Consider the following 20,067-nt stretch of genomic DNA (forward strand, 5'->3'; position numbering starts at 1 on the left):
TGAGGCTGGAGGCAGAACAATTGGTTAGTGCACTGGTTTAGATCAGGGTCATTGAAATGAAGGTCTGGACCTTCATGAATTGTTTGAGCGGCTCCTATATGCCAGGGCACTGTGACACTCTGGGGCTACCAAGGCAAATAAGACACAGGTCAGAACAAGGATGCCTCTCACCACACACCAACCACAACCCCGAGGCAGGAAGGAGGGGTGCTCATGGAACTCAAGTTTGGGATGTTCTGCCCCCTTGCCCCAAGTCTGGGAAGCACTGATGGGGTGAGGTGTGGCCCAGGGGGAATTCAAAAGGGCACCAGGACCATCTCAATGATGGGGAAGCAAATGAAGAAGCAGATGGTCCTTTCCTGTGCATATTTCCCCCAAGCCTGCCCTAGTTATTTTAATATATACAGATTTTTAATGTTTGCTTATTTATTTATTTATTTATTTATTTGTTTATTTATTTATTTAGAGAGACAGCACAAGCAGGGGAGGGGGAGAGAGAGAGGGAGAGAGAGAATCCCAAGCAGGCTCTACACTATCAGTGCAGAGTCCAATGTGGGCCTTGAACCCATGAACCTCAAGATCATGACCTGAGCTGAAATCAAGAATTAGACACTTAACCAACAGAGCCATCCAGGCGTGCCTGACCTAGTTATTTTATTTTATAATTTTTTTTAAGTTTATTTATTTATTTTGAAAGAGACAGAGAGTGCAAGCAGGGGAGGGGCAGAGAGAGCAGGGCAGAGAGGATCCAAAGCAGGCTCCGTGCTGACAGCAGAGAGCACGACGCAGGGCTCGAATCCACAAACCATGAGATGACGAACTGAGCCGAAGTCAGACACTTAACTGAATGAGCCACCCAGGTGCCCCTGGCAACAATTTTAAATCGTTGCATGTGGTGAGTTAGAAAAGGAAATGGTGTGGTCAGAGGAGAAGCCTGGACCCAAACACAGTCCCCCCCAATGGAAATGGTCTGGAATTAGATATGAGGGATGGTTGCACAACTTTGCAAATATACTAAAAACCAACCCGTGACTCCATACTTCAAAGGGGTGAGTTTTATACTATGTGAATTATCTCTCCATAAAAGGCATTAATTTTTTCAATAGGAGAAGAAAATAACCCCAGCACTTGGCCCTAAGGGAACCTGGGCTTGTTAGAGCCTCGGCTTTCCTCATCTGCAAAATGAGAAGAGTGGTACTTACAGAAGGTAAAGAACAGGAGACTGTGCTGAATATTAATGTGACCGTGTAGGTTAAACACTTAACATAGTGCCTTGCAGGTAGTAGTTGCTAAGTATATCCTAGTTCTTTTACTAAGTGCCAATAACATTTTTAAAACAATCATTTTCTCGGCAGCCACAAGATATGACATAAGCTCTAGGCAAGCTCCCTCACGCAGTCTTGTCTCAGGCAGACTAGAGCCAGGATCAAACGGGAAGACAGCAACACGAACCGAAGCCCACGCTCCTGCGGAAAGACTGCAGATTTACTCTGGAGCCATGCAGTGCAGAAATCGCGAGAGAGATTTACGTGGCATAAATACAGCTACACGCAGCAGTGGTAAAGGAAGGTGGGCACAGAGATTTCTGTTTATAATTCTGGTTTGGTATACAAACTAGTCTGGTTTCCAAAACAGCCAAGTCTGCCCCAATACCTGGACCAGTCCATTGCGGCTACAACGCAGCCCTGAGGTTTAGACATGCCCCATGCCCCAATCTCCTCGCTCTGGCTCCTCAAAACCACAATGAGCCAAAAACAAACCTTATATAACCGTAATTTTCTAGCACAGTACCAAGGCAGGGGATTTATTTTTTCACTGAACATCTCGCTTGTGATATTCCAAAGTCAACCAAGTACTCATCAAGAACCTGCCATGTGCCCAGCCCTGTGAAGGATATTGTGAAGGAGAAAAAGAAGCATAAGCTATGATCCCTGCTCTCAAGGAGCCAGCTAACCTCTGAGTTTGAAAGCTACACTTCACAGTAAACATAGAAAAGGCATTGTGCCTTGCACAGAGCAGTGGTTCAGTCATTATTTGTTCGTTGGGTCAATGAATTAATAGAGGGCACAATAATAAGACAACTGTGTGAGTGTGGGGCTCACTCTAAGAACCACAAGATGGGTTGGAGTAGTTGGAAAAGGCTTGTGCCAGAGGCTGCTAGCTGCCTACTCAATATCAATTCTTCCATTTTTTCTTATAACACAGACCCTATTTTATTTGAGGTGGCCATATGCCCAGATAAAATACTACATCTCCCAGCCTTCCTTGTAGCTAGAGGTGGCTAATGAGATCTAAACAGAATTTGTTAGGAGAGGCTACCAGGAAAGTGCCTTAAAAGGCAGACCAAGAGCTGCCACTTAGTCCTTCCTCCCTTTCTTCTAATTCTCATCTGAAATGTGAATGTGATGGCTGGATTTTCAGCAGCTATTTTGGACCATGAGGCAAACTTGAGACAGAAAAGCACAAATAGAAACAAGCCCAAATTCCTGATGATCATGGTAGTCACCATACTCTCCCTGGACTGCTTACTTCTGGCATTCTCTTACTTGAAAGAGAAATACACCTCTATCTTGCTTAAGCTACTTTTTGGGGTTTTGTCATATGCAGCAAACCCCTATCTTAACTAACACAAGATATCATGGAAAAGCCAGGCTTTGAAGGAAGGGTTGGCTTTGTGACTGGGTTTAAGTGGGGGTGAAGGGCATCTCAAAAGCCAGACAGAGCCCACAAAGACACTGGAAGGAATGTGCATTAGCTGAAAGCAAGTGAGTAGAGAGTAAGAAATAAAGAGAAGCCAGATGACAGTTTTATAGATGCCAGGGACAACAGGGATTAACTGGGGAAGGACCAGCGACCACAAAGGAACAAGAAAGCTTATCTGCCTCCAAAGGAGCAAAACACCTGTGACCTGGAGGAAGTAAGAAAAGAGAGACAAGAGGCTTGGGGAACTTCATTACACAAAGACATAGGAATGTGAGCTGTGGCCTGGACTTAGAACAATGACAACACCACCATCTAAGCTTCATTAAATGCTTATGTGCCCGGCCCTGTGCTAGGTACTCTTCACACACTTACCCCCTTTACACTTCACAAGTCTATGACACAGTCCAATCACCATCACCCACTTTTGGCGGACAAGGAATCCAAGGCTGAGACAGAGTCAGTAACTCATCCAATGTAAGTCTTACAACCCTGCAAGCTGGCTCACATCAAACCCATTTTTCAGATGGGGAACGTGTTTGTACCATTGTTTCAAAGCCGGGGAAATACGTCAAGATCCTGATTTTCAAACATAAAGATCCAGGGCCAAGTATAGAGCCAACTGCTTTGTGAATAGTCTCTTAACCAGAAGAAAAACAAGTAGAGGAAAAGAAAAGTTTTGAGTCTTGGTTGTATTTACTATGTATGTGTAGAGGAGGAAGGGCTCGTTAAACAAACGCACCCACACCCTCTGGCTGGCTGGTAGAGTGCTCCTGAGGTGTAGATAGTGCTAAGATGGTGGGGGGTGGGGTGATGGTGGAGAGAAGCAAGCTTTGAGAAGCCATGTCAACTCCACTTACAAACGAATCACAGCCAACGACCAGCTCATGTGTCTCAGATAGTGTTTTAATATCTCTCTGCAACAGGGAATGGAAAAAAAAAACTCACTCTATCACAGCTAAGGCTGAAAATTCAACACTTTGAATTAAGTTATTCAGACACATCACTGAACACAAGGAATTCTTCCCGGAGCAAAAATCTCATTAGTCACTCACGGGAAGGGGAAAAAACCCATCAAGTTACAACGATCTAGGTAACATGAGTACCGAATAGGAAGTGTATTTCCCATGCAGATTAAAAATAAAAAGTCTCCTTTGGCAACCTGGCAGAATCTGATGGCAGGGCCTCCCAAGTACAGAACGCGAGAATTCTACAGCTGGCCCAGTACAGCACTAAGTGCTGGAAGTTAAAGAGTGCTGTTTTTGTAAGACTGAGTTCAAGGCGGATTCCATCATGAAATGTTTGACTCTGGGTAAATCTCTTTACCTCTCCTGGCCTCAGCACTTTACCTATAAAATGGCAGCAGTAATCTTCACCTGCTGAGATGGATGTGAGGCTAAATGCGATTGTCTACTGCTCCTGTTACCATGACTTTGACAGAACTTATGTCTTTAGAGTTCTCTGCTTAAAATTCTAGGAAAGAAAAGGCCATAGGACAATGGAAAGAGCCTTGTCCTGGCTCATAGGTCCAGCCTTGAGGGTCAGGAGCGTGTGACCTTGAGGTTACTTTTAGGTCTCCAGGACTCTGTCTGGAGGGGGCAGGAATAGACCTACTATAAGATCTCTTCCTGTTCTAGACTCGTGAATGTCACTAAGATTCAGATGAACAGTCCTTAGTCATTCATTTCAGGATTTACAAAGTTTTTTTTTTTTTTAATGTTTATTTATTTTTGAGAGAGAGAGAGGGAGGCTGAGTGTGAGTGAGGGAGGGAGAGAGACAGAGAGACAGAATCCAAAGCAGACTCCAGGCTCTGAGCTGTCAGCACAGAGCCCAACACGGGCTCGAACTTACGAACTGTGAGATCATGACCTGAGCCAAAGTCAGACGCTTAATGGACTGAGCCACCCAGGTGCCTCAGGATTTACCAAGTTCTGCTGGAAAGCTGTTTCTTTATCTAAAAATGTATGGTTTCTACCCTTGGAGCCAAAGAGTCAGTGAGAACCTTAAAAGCAGGTCACCGACTTTTGCAGTCTTGACCCTTAACACAGACTTGGCATGAAGTAAGACCTCGATAAACTCTCGTTGGGTTGGAAGAGATTAATGAACAAATGAATGAATTTCAAGGGCCTGCCAAATAAAGACTGCCTGCCCTCCACCAGGCAAAGTTTAGTGCAAGGAGAAAATGCTGTCAATTTAAAATATTAATGATACTTACTTTGTCATCTGAACTACAACCAGAATATCGGGTGAATAGTTTCTGCCAGTCAAAAGGATGACTGACTCCGAAAAGCCACCTTTGGGCTTTGCCAGAAGAGTATGCTTTGGTCCACAAAGAGTGCGCGTGTGGTACAGGGGATGCCACAGGCTATGGAAGGGATGCATAAGCCCCGAGAAGGAAATGTCACCCAACCTCTGTGGCAGGAATGGCACAGAAGCAAGGCAACCCAAAAGGGAAAATACCACGGCTCTGCATGTAGGCACGCAGTTGCGTCCACCCAAGAGTGCCCAGCTGAAGAGAGGAGATCTAAATCCAGCAGGGGGTCTGCTCACCTGTGAGGCCAAGTCCACTCAGGAGCCCCAAGGGTGGGCAGCAGCCCTGTTGGTCGACCCCAGCAGCAGATGGACCCCCCGCCATGGGGTCTGCTGGGGATTTTCGTGGTACAGGAAATGGTAATAATGTACACGGACATGTGTATGCACTTAATGGTCACTGTGTGCCAGGTGCTTTGCTAAAGTCTTCAAATATCTTATTGTATTTAATTTTCATAACTACCCTGAGAGGTAGGTGCTATTATTGAGGCAGTATAGCTTGGTGTTTGTTTGAAAGCAAGGACTCGGGACTCAGACTGCTTAGATTCAAATCCCAAATGTCACTTACAAGCTGAGTGACCTTAGTCAGGGCTATTGAAGCTCTCTGAGCCTTATGATTCTCATATGTAAAATGGAAATAATAATCCTGCCTGTCTTAGGAAGCTGTTGTGAGGCACAGATGAGTAAGTACATTTAAAATGCTTACAATAGGCACTGGCTCAAAGTAAGCCCTCAGTAAGTGTTAGCTATCCTTGTCATTGCTAATAGAGACTAAGGCGGCTTCTCCATGGCCTCACAACTGCTGAGGGGCAGAGTCGGGGCACACAGGTCTGTCTTCAGAGCACACTGGACCCAACACGAGTAATTCTAGTTCTGCAGCCCTCACCCCATCCACACCACCACCCTGATGCATGTCACCATGGCCTGGTCTTCCTCAGCACCAACCCAGGCTACAAGGTGCTAAAAGGAATATACTCAAAGAACTGGCATTCTAACTTAAACTCTGGTTTGGCTACTATGTGTAGAAATAGACCCATATGTGTCTTTGTATGGGAATCTGCCTCTCATTTAAGAGAAAATGGTCCTTTTCCAAGGAGAGGGGCATCTCTGCCTCTCTGACTCTCATGTGGCACTGTCTCCGTAAGACCTCCAGACTGAATGGCTTGATAAAACCCGAACTTCAATTAAGGATCTCAGAATACAAATAATGGGCATAATTGCTGGTGGAGAAGGAGAAACATGAGGGCCAGTCCAGCAAGAGAACTTCATAAGCAAGACACTGCCCTGGGTCCTGCCCTGCTCTTGGAAGGTTCTAGAAAGAGCCAGAGCCTTGCTAGGAAAAGTACATGCATCACAGAAAACCAAACCATCTGTGATTCCTATCTGGGAATGAGAGAGTCTTTGAAGCATCTCAAAGAAAATGACCTGTAGTCATGGTTAGCCAACACTGTGAGTGCCTACCATGTGTCAAGACATGTTCAAAGCCCTTTAGAAACAAAATCCCATTTATTCCTCATATCAACAGTATGATATAAGCAGTGTTTATCAGTCCCATTTCACAGATGTGGAAACTGAGACACAGAAAATTCAAATAACTTCTTCCAAGCTCACACAAGTAGTCTAGCTTCAAAGCCCATAGTCTTTATCAGTATTTTCAAACCTTTTTGTCCAATTCATGGCAAGAAATACCTTCTATATCAGGACCCAATATACACTCACACATTTATACACAACTGAAACAAAGTTTTAAAACAGAATAATGCTCTCCATTACCATGTGCAATGCACTCCCATGTTTCCTCTTCTCTTCAATCCCATTAAAAAATTATATCATTCAACAAATATTTATGGAACACCTAATATGTGTGAGACACTGTTCTAGGCTTTGGGGCTTGACGTCAGTGGATGAAAGAGATAAAAATCCTTGCCCTCAAGGATGCAGAGAAAGAGGGACACTTTTGTCCTGCTGGTAGGAATGCAAACTGGTGCGGCCACTCTGGAAAACAGTATGGAGGTTCCTCAAAAACTTAATAATAGAACTACCCTACAACCCAGCAATTGCACTACTAGGAATTTATCCAAAGGATACAAAAATGCTGATTCAAAGGAGTACATCCACCCCTTTGTTTATAGCAGCACTATCAACAATAGCCAAAGTATGGAAAGACCCCAAACGTCCATTGACTGACAAATGCATAAAGAAGATGTGGTACATCTATACAATGGAATGTTAGTCGGCAATGAAAAAGAATGAAATCTTACTGTTCGCAACAACATGGATAGAATTAGAGAGTATTATGCTAAGTGAAATAAGTCAGAGGAAGGTAAAACACATGATTTCACTCATACGTGAAATTTAAGATACAAAACAGATGAATATAGGGGAAGGGAAACAAAAATAAGATAAAAACAGAGAGAGAGAGAGAAAGAGAGAGAGAGAGAGAGAGAGAGAGAGAGACAAACCATAAGAGACTCTTAAATACAGAGAACAAACTGAGGGCTGCTGGAGGGGTGTTGGGTGGGGGATGTCCTAAATGGGGGATGGGCATTAAGGAGGGCACTTGTGAGGAGCACTGGGTGTTGTATGTAAGTGATGAATCACTAAATTCTACTCCTGAAACCATTATTACACTATATATTAACTAACTTGGATTTAAATTAAAAAAAAAATCCTCCTCCTCTTGGACCCTGCCTTTTACTGGAGAGAGAGTTAAAAAGGTCAACATGCAAAATCGTAGCGTCTGAAGTGGTAATTTGGTGAGTGCTACGGGGAAAACTAAAGCCAGGACAGCCAAGCGTGGACAAGGAAGGCCTCTCGATGCTCTCATTCCCCACAACACTGATTTCAGTGGGCTGTCACCCACCGCATGAAAACCCCTGCCCTTAATCCCTCCACTCTAGGGCCTCTCTGTTTGTCTGAAGGCTCTTTCTCCTGCACAAGCTTGTGACTGTGCACACGTGCATATACGTGTACAGGCATGCGAGTACGTGTCCAGCCCCAGGCACTTCCTCAACTGGGGAGGTTTGGGAGGAGGGGCCCCCATACACAGCTGTCCAGGGGTTCCGTCCACAAGCTTGCCCTGCAGAGGGGTCCTGGAATGGGGCCTGAAACACCAGCCAGGCACCACTAGCCGAAGTCCTGAAGTGCCAGAGTGTGTGCCCTCCGGCTGGAGTCTTCAATCCAGAGGAAAGAGAATCTTTTAGTCACTGGTCCACCCAGAGGGGGCACCTTTTGTAATTCATTAGGCCAGAAGAAATGCTAATTCCTAATCTGTATCAAGATGCTCCGTGTGCTAGAATGCCCTTAAGGAGAGAGGAGACAGCACACAGAAATAAAAATAACTCCTGGAGAAAATCCAGTGCACTGGGCACACCTGAAGGGGTGATTGATGTGGGTTTCAGGGAAGATGGGACTGGAGCCAGCTCTGAAGCAGCTCTGGGCACTTGGGTAGCCTCTACTGAGTATTTGGAACTTGGCACTAGAGTAAAATCTTCAGACTCTTCCCTTAAGTTAAAGGGGCACATAAAAATGTTACTAGCATGGGCAGCAAAAGCATTACCTATGGGAGAAGCAGCCAATCTCTGCTAATGAATAAGTGTAATTGATCACAACTGATGATTTGATGGACCTTCCAAATGTGCTTTTAGCAAAGTGGACAGTTTTTCATTCAAATGCAAACTCACCCAGATAAGATCTAATAATGGAGATTTTGGAACAATCCCAGCACCAGTGATTTCTTTCTCTCCTTCACTGAGCAGGAAGGCATCTTAAGTTCCCGGTTACAGCTTGACCCAACTAGACATCAATTTATCCTTTCCCTGTGGCTGAGGAGACCCTGACAGCTCCAGGGGCAGCAAAGGGGCAGTCACAGGCCACCTCACATCCCTATCCGTCCTTTCCTCCTTAGCCCCATTACCACTCCCTGACCTATGGGGAGCTGGGTGGCTGAGAGACCCAGACTCAGTACATAAATATTTATTGAGTGCTTACTATGTGCAAGGCACCCTATTGACTGCCACAAGGGCATTCAAAGATTGGCTAGGACAGGGGCGCCTGGGTGGCTCAGTCAGTTGGGCGACCGACTTCGGCTCAGGTCATGATCTCACCGCTGGTGAGTTTGAGCCCCGGGTTGGGCTCTGTGCTGACAGCTTGGAGCCTGGAGCCTGCTTCGGATTCTGTGTCTCCCTCTCTCTCTGCCCCTAACCTACTCGCATTCTGTCTCTGTCTCTCTCAAAAATAAATAAACATTAAAAAAAAAAACTTTTTTTAAACAAAATCAAAGATTGGCTAGGACTAGGTGCTGTCCTCCAGATAGAAGGCAACGGCGACTGACAGCCCAAGTGGAAGTCTCAGCTCACTTCAACAAACACTTAATCTTTCCAAGCTTCCGTTTTCTCCTTTGTCAAACGAAGACATTGCATTAGACATGATCTCTGGGCACTAGGCCAGCTCGAAAACTATGATTCTATGCCCTCTCCTTCCCAATCAGGCTCCTAGGAAGCTGACAGATCTAGGAAGGGGGCAGCCAGCAAAGGGAGGGGGAGAGGGGGCAGTGAGGATGATGCACCTTTCCCTGGGTGAGAGGATGTCTCAGTTGGGCCAGAACACACGATACAGGCTGGAGAAGATGACAGATAATTCAGAAAATTAAATGAGAAATTTAGACTTTCACATCAAGGAATGTGGGGGAAATGGGAGCCTCTGGAGTTTGTGCAGAGAAAGGTACTATCATGTGGTGGATAGGGATCTGACCAACCCGTGGAGGATGAGTTCGAGAGAGGGAGGGCCGTGATGTTACAGTATCAGAGCATAAAGGTTGAGGCCTGAAGTGAAAGATGCCTCCCATGGTCTAGCCAATCCAGCATCTAGCACCATTCCATCACCCCCTGTCATCGCCATCCTGCTTATTTTCATAAACTCGCCCAAGGCGAAATGATGTTGCACAATCTTTTTTTTTTTTTTTTTTCAGTTCCACAAGTGGTTTCAGGGTAAACAGATAAATTTTATCTCTTTTTCCCAAGTGCCTAAGGTTAAACAGAACCAACGAGGTTTGCCGGAAAGGGGTGCAGGAAGGGGCCAGGAGCCCCCGGGATGCGCGAGGGGTGCGCCTACCTGCAGAGAAGCCGTCCTCGTGGTCCGAGCTGTTGTGGCTGCAGTCACTGCTCCTCTCGGGCGAGCTGTGGCTGGGCGAGTCCCGCTCCGGCACCCGCAGAAACCTCTTGCGCCGCCACGGGGGGAGGTGCTCGCGAGCCCCGCGCGGGGGGTGCTCCTCCGCAGCCAGGGGCGAGCTCCGCCCGTCCTTGGCCTCCGCCTCTAGCTGCTCCAGGTCGCGGCTCCGGCGCTGCTGCCGCCGGCCCCCGGGGATCAGGTGCATCCAGCGATGAGGGCTGCCCGCCCGCGCCGGCTTTTCGGCCTCGTCGCGGGTCCCGAGCCGGCAGGGGGGCACGAGCAAGTGGCCGAGGACGAATTTCTCGTTCAAATCCACCATCTCGAAGTCGTGGTCACTGCTGTTGCCCCCATCATCTGAGACCGAGGCGTCCGGCTCGCCCTCCTCGGAGCCCCGCCCCGCGCGGGTCCGGGAGGACAGCTCCTCTCCCTGGGCGCTGGGGACCGTGTCATCGGGGCCGGGCGGCGCGCGGTCCTCCCGGAGTCTGAAGAGGAGGCGAGGCTTCAGCAGCTGCTGGTGGATGGCGGCGGTCAAGCTGCGCACGGCGCCCCCTGCCCCCGCCGCCCCGGGCCAAGTGGGAAGGTCGGGGCACGCGTGACGAGTCCCGGCCTTGGCGGCCACCTCGGGGTCAGGGCGCCAGGAGCCTGGAGGGTCTCCGCCGCCGCCCGCGGCGCCCTCCTCCTCCCGCGGTGGCGGCGCCCGCTCCGGCCCGGCCGGCGCCGGCTCCTCTGCCCAAGCTCCCCCGCTGTCGCCGTCTCCGCCCTCCAGGCGCCCACAGCCGAGGTCCCGCTTCTCCCCGGCCAGGGCCGTCTGCAGGTAGGAGACTTTGAATTTCTCCTCAGCCAACACCTGTTGCAGCCGCTTCAGGTTGAGTTTGCAGCGCTCCAGCTCCCGCTCCATGTCCAGCACCGAGTCCAGCCGCATGACCGGTGCCTCCTCCCCGGGGAACTCGGCCTGCCAGTGGCGCTCAAAGTCCTGAGGGTCCCACATGGCGGCCGCCCCTTCGGGCCTCCCGGGCCCAGCTCCGCCGCGCGCCGCGGGCTGGGGTCGCGCCGGGCTTTTCCGGGAAGCCCGCGCTGGCGCAGTCGCCTGCCCTTCACTTCAGCCCCAGAAGAAAATAAGAGCAAAAAAGAATAATAAAAAAAGTTTTCCCCTTCCGCCCTCGTGCCTTTTTTTTTTTTTCCTTCTTCTGGGTTTCGCCTCCCTGACGTAAGCGGCCACCCACCGCGGAGGCGGGCGTCTGGGGGCCCTGGGCCCGCCCCGGGCAGGACGCGCAGAGCCGGCCGTCTGCAGCCCCCGCCGCCCCGCGGGCGCCCCGCGGGCTCGGGCGGCGGGCTCGGGCGAAGGGGGAGGAGCCTCGGTGGCGTCCGGCCGGGTCCCGCTGGCGCGCCTCGGAGCTGAGCGGGCGACCCTCCGAGCCGGCCACACGGTAGGCCCGGCTCCCACCTTCCCCGCCGCCGCCGCCGCCGCGCCGCTCCCGCCGCCGCGCGCTGTCCGCGCGGGCTCCGTGCACCCGAGCGCGGGGCCGCGCGGCCGCGGGGGGCGGGAGCCGCGGTGAGGGAGCGCGCGGGGGCGCCCCGGGCTCCCAGCCAACCTCCCGCCGCCAGGCTCTCCGCAGCCTCGCCTGGCCAGAGTCAGCGCCGCGCCTTGGACCGGGAAGGCAAAGGTGGGGGGAAGGCGATGTGGTGCGGCGACGAGGGCAGGTGTCAAAGGAGCGGTCTGCCGACCGGGGGAGTTATCCTTACCTGGGAGTTACTGAGCGCCCTGCACTAACGTGTCCAAGATCACAGCGCTGTTTAATCCAAAACTGGGGAGTGAACTTTGTTCTTTGGCGAGTCCCTTTAAAGCGTTCTCTCCACTGCTCACTAGAGCTTTTCCTGGGGAGGAATAGGCAAGGGTGACAGCTCCAAGTGGCTCTGCTAGAGGCCCCTGTGACTTCAAAGCTGAGAGTACTCCCGGCTGACTGAATCAAGCCATGGCAGCGGGAGCCTTAGACACTTGGGCATCTAAGAGGGCCCCCCCCATTCCATGGCTTCTTTTCTTTTTGAGAGAGAGAGAGGGCGAAAGAGAGCGGGGGAGGGGCAGAGAGAGAGGAGGGGACAGAATCCCAAGCAGCCTCCGAGTTGCCAGCACTGAACGTGATTTGGGGCTGGAACTCAAAAACCATGAGATCATGACCTGAGTCTAAACCAGGAGTCAGTTACTTAACTGAGGAAGCCACCCAGGCGCCCCTCCACTTCTTCTCTCTGGCCTCACGCAATTCCCCTAGAGAAGGAAAGGGGGACCTGGGGACAGTTGCCTAGGCTGGCACTCACGGCGGGGTGGATTGGGGGCTCCCAGCTCCGCCTCCCTCCCTCTTCCTCTTTTCTAGGTCTTGGGTGAGGACCCACTTTCTGCAGAGAGAGGTCCTGATAAACTGTCTCGTGCTTGCTGCAATAGAGGACCTTATTGGTGATTCACATTTCCTTCATTTTAAGGATGAGGAAATTGATGTTCTAAGAGACTTGACATCTGGAAATTCTTCCTGCCCACACAGCCCTTTGGGGACTAGAGCTAAACTCAGCAACCCCTTCTCTGTAGCCACCTGCCACTTTCCTCTCACCTGAACCGTCTGAACAGGCTATCCTACTCCCACTTTTCAATCCCTTTCAACTCATCCCTCAAGGCTGGCTATTGGGAAGACACCAGGAAGATAGTTCTTAGCCACAAATGAGATAGTGCGATGCTTTTGCTCAAAACCCTTCAGTGGCCCCTCATTACCTACAGGATGGCCTCTAGACTCTGCATGACACAGGAGGTCCTCCCATAAATGGTCCTTGCCTCCCTCCTATGCTTTAGACTTACCAACTCCATGCTAACCTCAAAGATGTGTCTCCCTTATTATGGGTGACTTTTCCTCCAACTTGGCACAACTCTCTGCTGCCTGGGAGATTCCAATGGCCTTTAAGACCCAGCCAAGGGATCTCCACCTCTGAGAAGACTTTTCTGGCCCCTCTCCCTCCTCCTTGTGTCACCAGTCCATCTAGTACATGTCTTTATCTTTGCCCTTGTTCCACTTTATGATAACTGTTAGTGACATCTTTTGCTTCTCCTACTTTTAGAGCCTTCAAGGGCAGGGTTTGTGCCTTTTCCACTTTTGTATTGTTGCTGCTTCTTGCAGGATGTGGTAGAGAGATAACTGATAATCATTGAATGAAAGAAATGAATAAACAAACGAACAGACAGATGAATGAGTCTCCACCTTGTGGTTCCTACTCAGCTTCTCCAGTTGTGAATCACTCCAGATTAGGAGCAAATGTGCTTCCCACAGAGGCTTCTCAACTCCGGGATTTCCTTCCTTGACAAACTCCGTGTTTACTCATTTTCCCAATAGCCTTTATTTCTTCTTTCTCTCTCTCTCTCTCTCTTTCTTTAAAAAAATTTTTATTTAACATTTATTTATTTTTGAGAGAAAGAGAGAGAGACTGAGTACGAGTGGGGAAGGAGCAGAGAGGGAGACAGAATCTGAAGCAGGCTCCAGGCTTTGAGCTGTCAGCACAGAGCCCCACATGGGGCTCGAACTCATAGACCTGAGCCGAAGCTGGACGCTTAACAAACTGAGCCACCCAGGCGCCCCCACCCCCCTTTTAAAAAAAATTTGGTGTGCCAGTGGCATTACTCATCATAGTGTTTGTCTGGTGCCAGACTGAAGGAATAGATATGATTTAGAATATGTTGATTGAGTATTCCCCAGTTTGTGTGATTTCTCAGTCCTTCACCTAGTTCCTCAAGCTGCTTTCTCTCCCACCTTTGCTTCATATTCTCCCCTGACCTCCTCAGAGGCTGCCACAATCTCTTTTGTCCACTGGGAAGGACTGAGGAGCTCCCAATGCCTACAGACAGCCAGTGCAGGGGTATTCCCTAAAACGGAGTCCACAAGCATCTTGGCCTCTGTTAAAATTTCAGGATGGTAGAGAAATGCAGCCCAGCAAGGATGGATGAGTCCAGTCAACAGCATATTGATTGGAAGATGTTTTGATATACACATTTAAATGTACAAAGAAAAAAAATCCTGTAAGTTACTACAAGCATCAATTTCTGAGTTTGTAAATTCCCTACGAGGATAGTTTCAACTCTGTCCTTTAATTAAAACAGCAATATGGTTCCCTTTTGGTCAAAGGAAGTTGTTACTAATACCACTAATTTTTTCCACGAGGACCAATATAGCTGGAAATGCCAGCATATATCTTCTGTAAACAGATCCCAGGAGAAACCTTCATTGTCTCTAGCTGGTGGGTAGTTCAGTTTATTACTTGGCTTGGGGTCATCATGGGGGCAGGGGTAGAGTGGCTGACATTTATTAAGTCCATACTTCTAGTTGCCATACATCTTTGATCTCATCTAATTGCTCACAACAACCCTGTAAAGAAGGTATTATTGTTGCTACTTCAGAGAGAGAGAGAGAGAGAGAGAGAGAGAGAGAGAAATAGAAGATCAAAGAGGTTAGAAGTCACATGGCTAAGGCACCTGTATGGCTCACTTAAGCATCTGACTTCAGCTCAGGTCATGATCTCATGCTTCATGAGTTTAAGCCCTGAGTTGGGCTCTGTGCTGACAGTGCTGAGCCTGCCAGGGATTCCTTCTCTCTCTCTCTCTCCCTCTCTCTCTGCCTCTCCCCCACTTGCATGCCCTCTCTCTTTCGCTAAAAATAAATAAACTTTAAAAATTAAAAAAAAAAAAAGTCACACTAGTCTGCTGGATTCTAAAGCTTGGTCCGGGTGCATCTGTCATTAACGTTCATTTATTCGATAAATATCTATAGAGCACCTATTAGGTGCCAGTGTTGGGCAAATAAACTGTAAACTTTGTAATGTGGCACAAAAGACTCTTCACAATGGATCCTCTCTGACCCCACCCTACTTTTCCCATTTCCTGAATTTTTTCTCCCACTTGCTGCACCCATTCAGTCCCTTAATCTGAGTCACCCTATGAGCAGATGCCTTTTGTGTCCCATGCCATCTCCCTTTGGCCCATCTCAGATTGCAGCGGGCCCTTCCCAAGGGCTGCCATGGTCTCACCTCAAGCCACCCACTGCTACCACTCTCCCACTTTTCTGCCCCAGGGCTTTGGTTTTCAAAGTCACAAAGCTCTCAAGGGCATCCAGGAAGGAAGCTTCTAAGGGGAAAGTTAATATCCGCAGGGGCATCCCACAGTGCAGTGCGGAAATGTGAGCTGCTTAATGAAGTCCCAGGTCCCATCTTTGGAGGACATTTCTGAGGTGTACTCAGCGGGCCAACAGGAAGGAGCCCCAGTTGTTCACCGTGGTAACCAACCCATAACGAGCTCTCTATTGGCTTTCCTTTTTGTCTGTCTCCCTCACTTCCACTTTCTGGGATAATCTGACTAGAATACTTGTACCAGGTCCCTGTGTCATTCCCCATGTCCCCCTCTGTTCCCTACACTAAGACATACTCCAGCCTCCCATGTCCTCTCTGATACAGCTGCACAAGATGCTTCACCGTTCCCCCAGCTCCTCCTTGGTCTCTTGTCCTTCTTTCTCTGTGCCGCTTCCTCCTCTACCTGGTGAGATCCTTTTTCACCTATGCAAGCCCAGCTCACCTGTGACTTTCTCTCCAAAGCCTTCCCTTCCCTGGGCATGCTTATCTGCAGAGGGATTTACTTTGGTTCCAGCATCGGTCAACCACACTCTAATAAATTCCACAGCTCCTTGAGGAAATCCTGGCTCTGGCCAGCTGCACCTCTTATTCCTCCAACTGCCACAGCACCTAATGTGGTGCCAAACAGCCAATACCCAGTACACATCTGCGGAGTGAATAGATAAATGATGATTGAGTGAATGATTAGTACTCCACCTGGATTCTTGAACCTCTACCCTATGCCATCCTTTTTTTTTTTCCTTAAGATTTTTATTTTTAAGTAATCTCTGTACCCAGCATGGGATTCGAACTCGCGACCCTGAGATCAAGAGTTGCACATTTTTACCAACTGAACCAGCGACGTGCCCCTATCCTATGATATCTTAAAGCAGGACCACCCTGACCCGAAGGATGAGTGGGAACTTAATTCTGAGTTCATGATGTTAGAAGCTCTGCTTTTTTTTTTTTTTTTTTTTTTTTTTTTTTTTTACAAGAATTATTTATTTATTTTGAGAGAGAATGCGAGTGAGGGAAGGGTAGAGAGGCGGGGAGATAGAGACAATCCCTGGCAGGCTCCCCACTGTCAGCACAGAGCCCAATGGGGGCTCGATGTCACGAACCTTGAGATCATGACCCGAGCCAAAATCAAGACTTGGATGCTTAACCGCTTAACCAACTGAGTCACCCAGGTGCTCTGGAGCTCTGCTTTTTAAAATATTCCTTTCGGGGCGCCTGGGTGGCTCAGTCGGTTGGGCGTCCGACTTCGGCTCAGGTCACGATCTCGCGGTATGTGAGCTCGAGCCCTGCGTCGGGCTCTGTGCTGACAGCTCAGAGCCTGGAGCCTGTTTCGGATTCTGTGTCTCCCTCTCTCTCTGACCCTCCCCCGTTCATGCTCTGTCTTTCTCTGTCTCAAAAATAAATAAATGTTAAAAAAAATTTTTTTAAATATTCCTTTAGGGGCACCTGAGTGGCTCAGTCAGTTTAGCATCCAACTTCAGCTCAGGTCACAATCTCGCAGTTTGTGGGTTCAAGCCCCATGTCAGGCTCTGTGCTGACAGCTCAGAGCCTAGAACCTGCCTTGGATTCTGTGCCTCCTTCTCTCTCTGCCCCTCCTCCCCTCAAAAATAAATAAACATTAAAAAAATTAAAGAAAAATAACTTATAAAAAATAAAATATTCCTTTAGATTAAGCAGCAGCCTCTATGGAAATATAAGATTTGACTATTAGTCATTCACACTTCAGTGTGAAGTACCTCCCCTTGCTTTCTTCAGGATTATCTGAGGTTAGTATGAAAGGGCTGGGAACTTGGACTAGGGAGGAGAATTGGAGCAGAGCACAACTAGAAGCAGAGGGGTGACCTGGGGAGGAGTTGGGCTGGGGAGTGACCTGAATCTTGAATGCTAAAGGTGTGAACACAGGAAAAAGTGCCTGGGGGCCTTTGAGCAGTTTCTCCACTGGGCTTGCTTCCTCTAATGAAAGAATACTCCCTTAGAATAACCGGAGAGCTATTCAGACTATCCAGTCTTGGACTCCTTCTGACAGCAATTCATTCAGAATTCAGGAATAGAACCCACACCAGTATTTTATTTATTGTTTAGCTTTGTATTTATACAATATAATCATTTGTTTTGTGTCTGCAGCTTGCTGAATTTTGGTAATTGCAAAGAATCCTGTAATCTCCACAATAAACAAGATATAGAGCAGCTCCTTGACACCAAAATGGTCTTTTTTTTTTTTTTTTTTTTTTTTTTTTTTAGTAATCTCTGCACCCAACATGGGGCTCAAACTCACAATGCCAAGATCAAGAGTCACACGCTCTACTGACTGAGACACCCAGGAGCCCCTAAATGTTCCCTCTTGCTCTTTTGCAGTCTATCCCTCTTCCTGACTACCAGTCCCAAACAACTAGTTTCCTGTAATTTTTATCACTGTAATTTTCCTTTTCTGTAATTTTATATGAATGAATGCAGTTTTTGGAGGTTGAGTGCTGAAACGTAGCATAGTGTTTTTGAGCTTCATCTATGTTGGGTGTATTTATAGCGCCCTCATAGGCGCTGTGACAAAAGTATTCTCATCATTTTGCAGATAAATGGATTATCGTTTGATGAGATTAAGAGAGTTGGTAAAGTTTAGATCATTCCTTCCTTTTTATTGCTGAGTCAGATTCCATACTATGAATACACCCCTATTTGTTCATCCATTCTCCAGTTGATGGACATGTGGGTTGTTTTGTGTGGCCATACAGGAGTGGGACTGTTGGGCTGTATGACAACTGTATGTTTAACTTGTTAAGATTCTGCCCTACAATGACGTCGAAAAGTGGTCGTACCGTTTTCCACTGCAACCAGCAAGGTATGAGGGTCTCATTGCTGTACATCCACTCCAACACTTGGTACAATCTTTTCATTTTACATTTAGAGGGTGTGTAATGTTATCTCATCGTGGTTTTCGTTTATATTGCTTTGATGACTAGTGATGTATAGCATCTTTTCATGTGCTTGTTGGCCATTTGTATATATTCTTTGTGAAGTGTCTGTACATAACTTTTTGTTCGTTTTATATCGGATCCTTGCCTTTTTTTTTTAAGGATATTTCCTTTTTTAAAATTTTTATTTATTTTTTTATTTTAGAGGGAGAGAGAGCAAGTGGGGGAGGGGGGCAGAGGGAGAGAGAAAGAAAATCTCAAGCAGGCTCCACATTCAGTGTGGAGCTGGAAGCAGAGCTCAATCCCATGACTCTGGGATCATGACCTGAGCTGAAATCAAGACTAGGACTCTCAACTGATTGAGCCACCCAGGTGGCCCCTGGATGTTTGTCTTCTCATAATTGAGTTGTAATAGTTCTTTATATTCTTTCTTCCAGCCTTTTGTCAGATGTGTGTCACAAATAATTGTCTCCTAGTCTGTGGCTTGCCTTTTCATTTTCTTATCTGTGACTTGTAGACAGTGAACATTTATTTTGATGAAGTACATACAGGTCATTAATTTTTTTACAGTTTATATTATATAGTATATATATATATATATATATATATATATATATATATATATATAAAATAAGATTTACAGTTGATAAATTTTTTTGCACTTTTTGTGACCTATTTAAGAAATCTTTGCCCAACCCAACATCACAAAGATTTCTCCTATGTTTTCTTCTAGAAGTTTAATAGTGTTAGGACTGGTGTTTCAGCCTCTAATCCACTTTTAGTTAATTTAGGGGTGTGATACAGGGTCAGGGGAGGGGTTATTTCTTTCCATGTGAGTATCCAATTGTTGAAGCTCCATTTAGTAAGAAGATTCTTTTTTACACCTAATTACTTCGGCAGCTTTGTAAAAAGTCAATTGACCATATAAGTGTGGAACTATTGGTAGATTCCATTCTGTTCTATTGATGTATATGTCTATTTTCACAGCAATATCATGCTGTTTTCTTACCACAACTTTATAATAGGTCTTGAATCAGGTAGTGAAAGCTTCCTAATAGTCCTTTTAAAATTTTGTCTTGAGGGTGCCTGGGTGGCTCAGTCAGGTAAGCGTCCCACTTTGCCTCAGGTCATGATCCCGCAGTTTGTGGGTTTGAGCCCCGCATTGGGCTCTGGGCTGATGGCTCAAAGCCTGGAGCCTGCTTTGGATTCTGTGTCTCCCTCTCTCTCTGCCCCTCCCCAGCTCGCACTCAGTCTCTCTCAAAAGTAAATAAACATTAAAAAAAAATTGTCTTGGTTATTTCTAGGTCCTGCTTGCCTTTTGGTATAAATCTTAAAATCAGTTTGTCAGTTTTTCAGAAAAGTCTGTTTGGATTTTGACTGGGATTTCATTGAATGTGCAGATACATTTGGGGAGAACTGTCATCTTAACAACACTAAGTCTTCCAAACTAGGAACTCAGTGTTATCTCCCCATTCGTTAAGGTCTTCTTCAATTGCTTTTAGCACTGTTTCACATTTTCAGTGTATAGGTTTGCACAACTTTTGCTTAATTTCTAAGTGCTTTATTTTTCTTGATGCTATTGTAAATGGGATTGCCTATTATTTCATGTTCTAATTGTTCGTTGCTGGTATGTAACCTTATAATTGTTTTTCGTATATTGACTCTGTATCTTGAGAACTTGCTAAACTTACACATTGGTTCTAGTAATTTTATTGTAAACTCATTATGGGCTTTTATGTTTTTGTTTTGATTTTTTTTTTACTGAGATCCCATTCATAGGCTATAAATCTTGCCATTTTAAAGTATACAGTGCAGTGATTTTTAGTA

General features: G+C 47.1%; 1 protein-coding gene across 3 annotated transcripts in view; it reads right to left on the reverse strand.

Annotated features, from left to right (window-relative positions):
- Nucleotides 1-11,576, reverse strand: part of ABR (ABR activator of RhoGEF and GTPase) — a 183,762-nt gene extending 172,186 nt beyond the window's left edge. The window contains exon 1 of one of the 3 annotated variants that reach the window (XM_053212239.1): nt 10,124-11,576. In XM_053212239.1, coding sequence (XP_053068214.1) covers nt 10,124-11,168 — 1,045 coding nt within the window. In that variant the 5' untranslated portion in view covers nt 11,169-11,576. The remainder of the gene's footprint in view (nt 1-10,123) is intronic. The other 2 variants (XM_053212238.1, XM_015065111.3) reach the window with 2 other exon arrangements.
- Nucleotides 11,577-20,067: the final 8,491 nt, after the last annotated feature.

Source organism: Acinonyx jubatus, chromosome E1 (genome assembly GCF_027475565.1).
Source record: "Acinonyx jubatus isolate Ajub_Pintada_27869175 chromosome E1, VMU_Ajub_asm_v1.0, whole genome shotgun sequence".
In the NCBI taxonomy this organism is placed as follows: Eukaryota; Metazoa; Chordata; class Mammalia; order Carnivora; family Felidae; genus Acinonyx; species Acinonyx jubatus.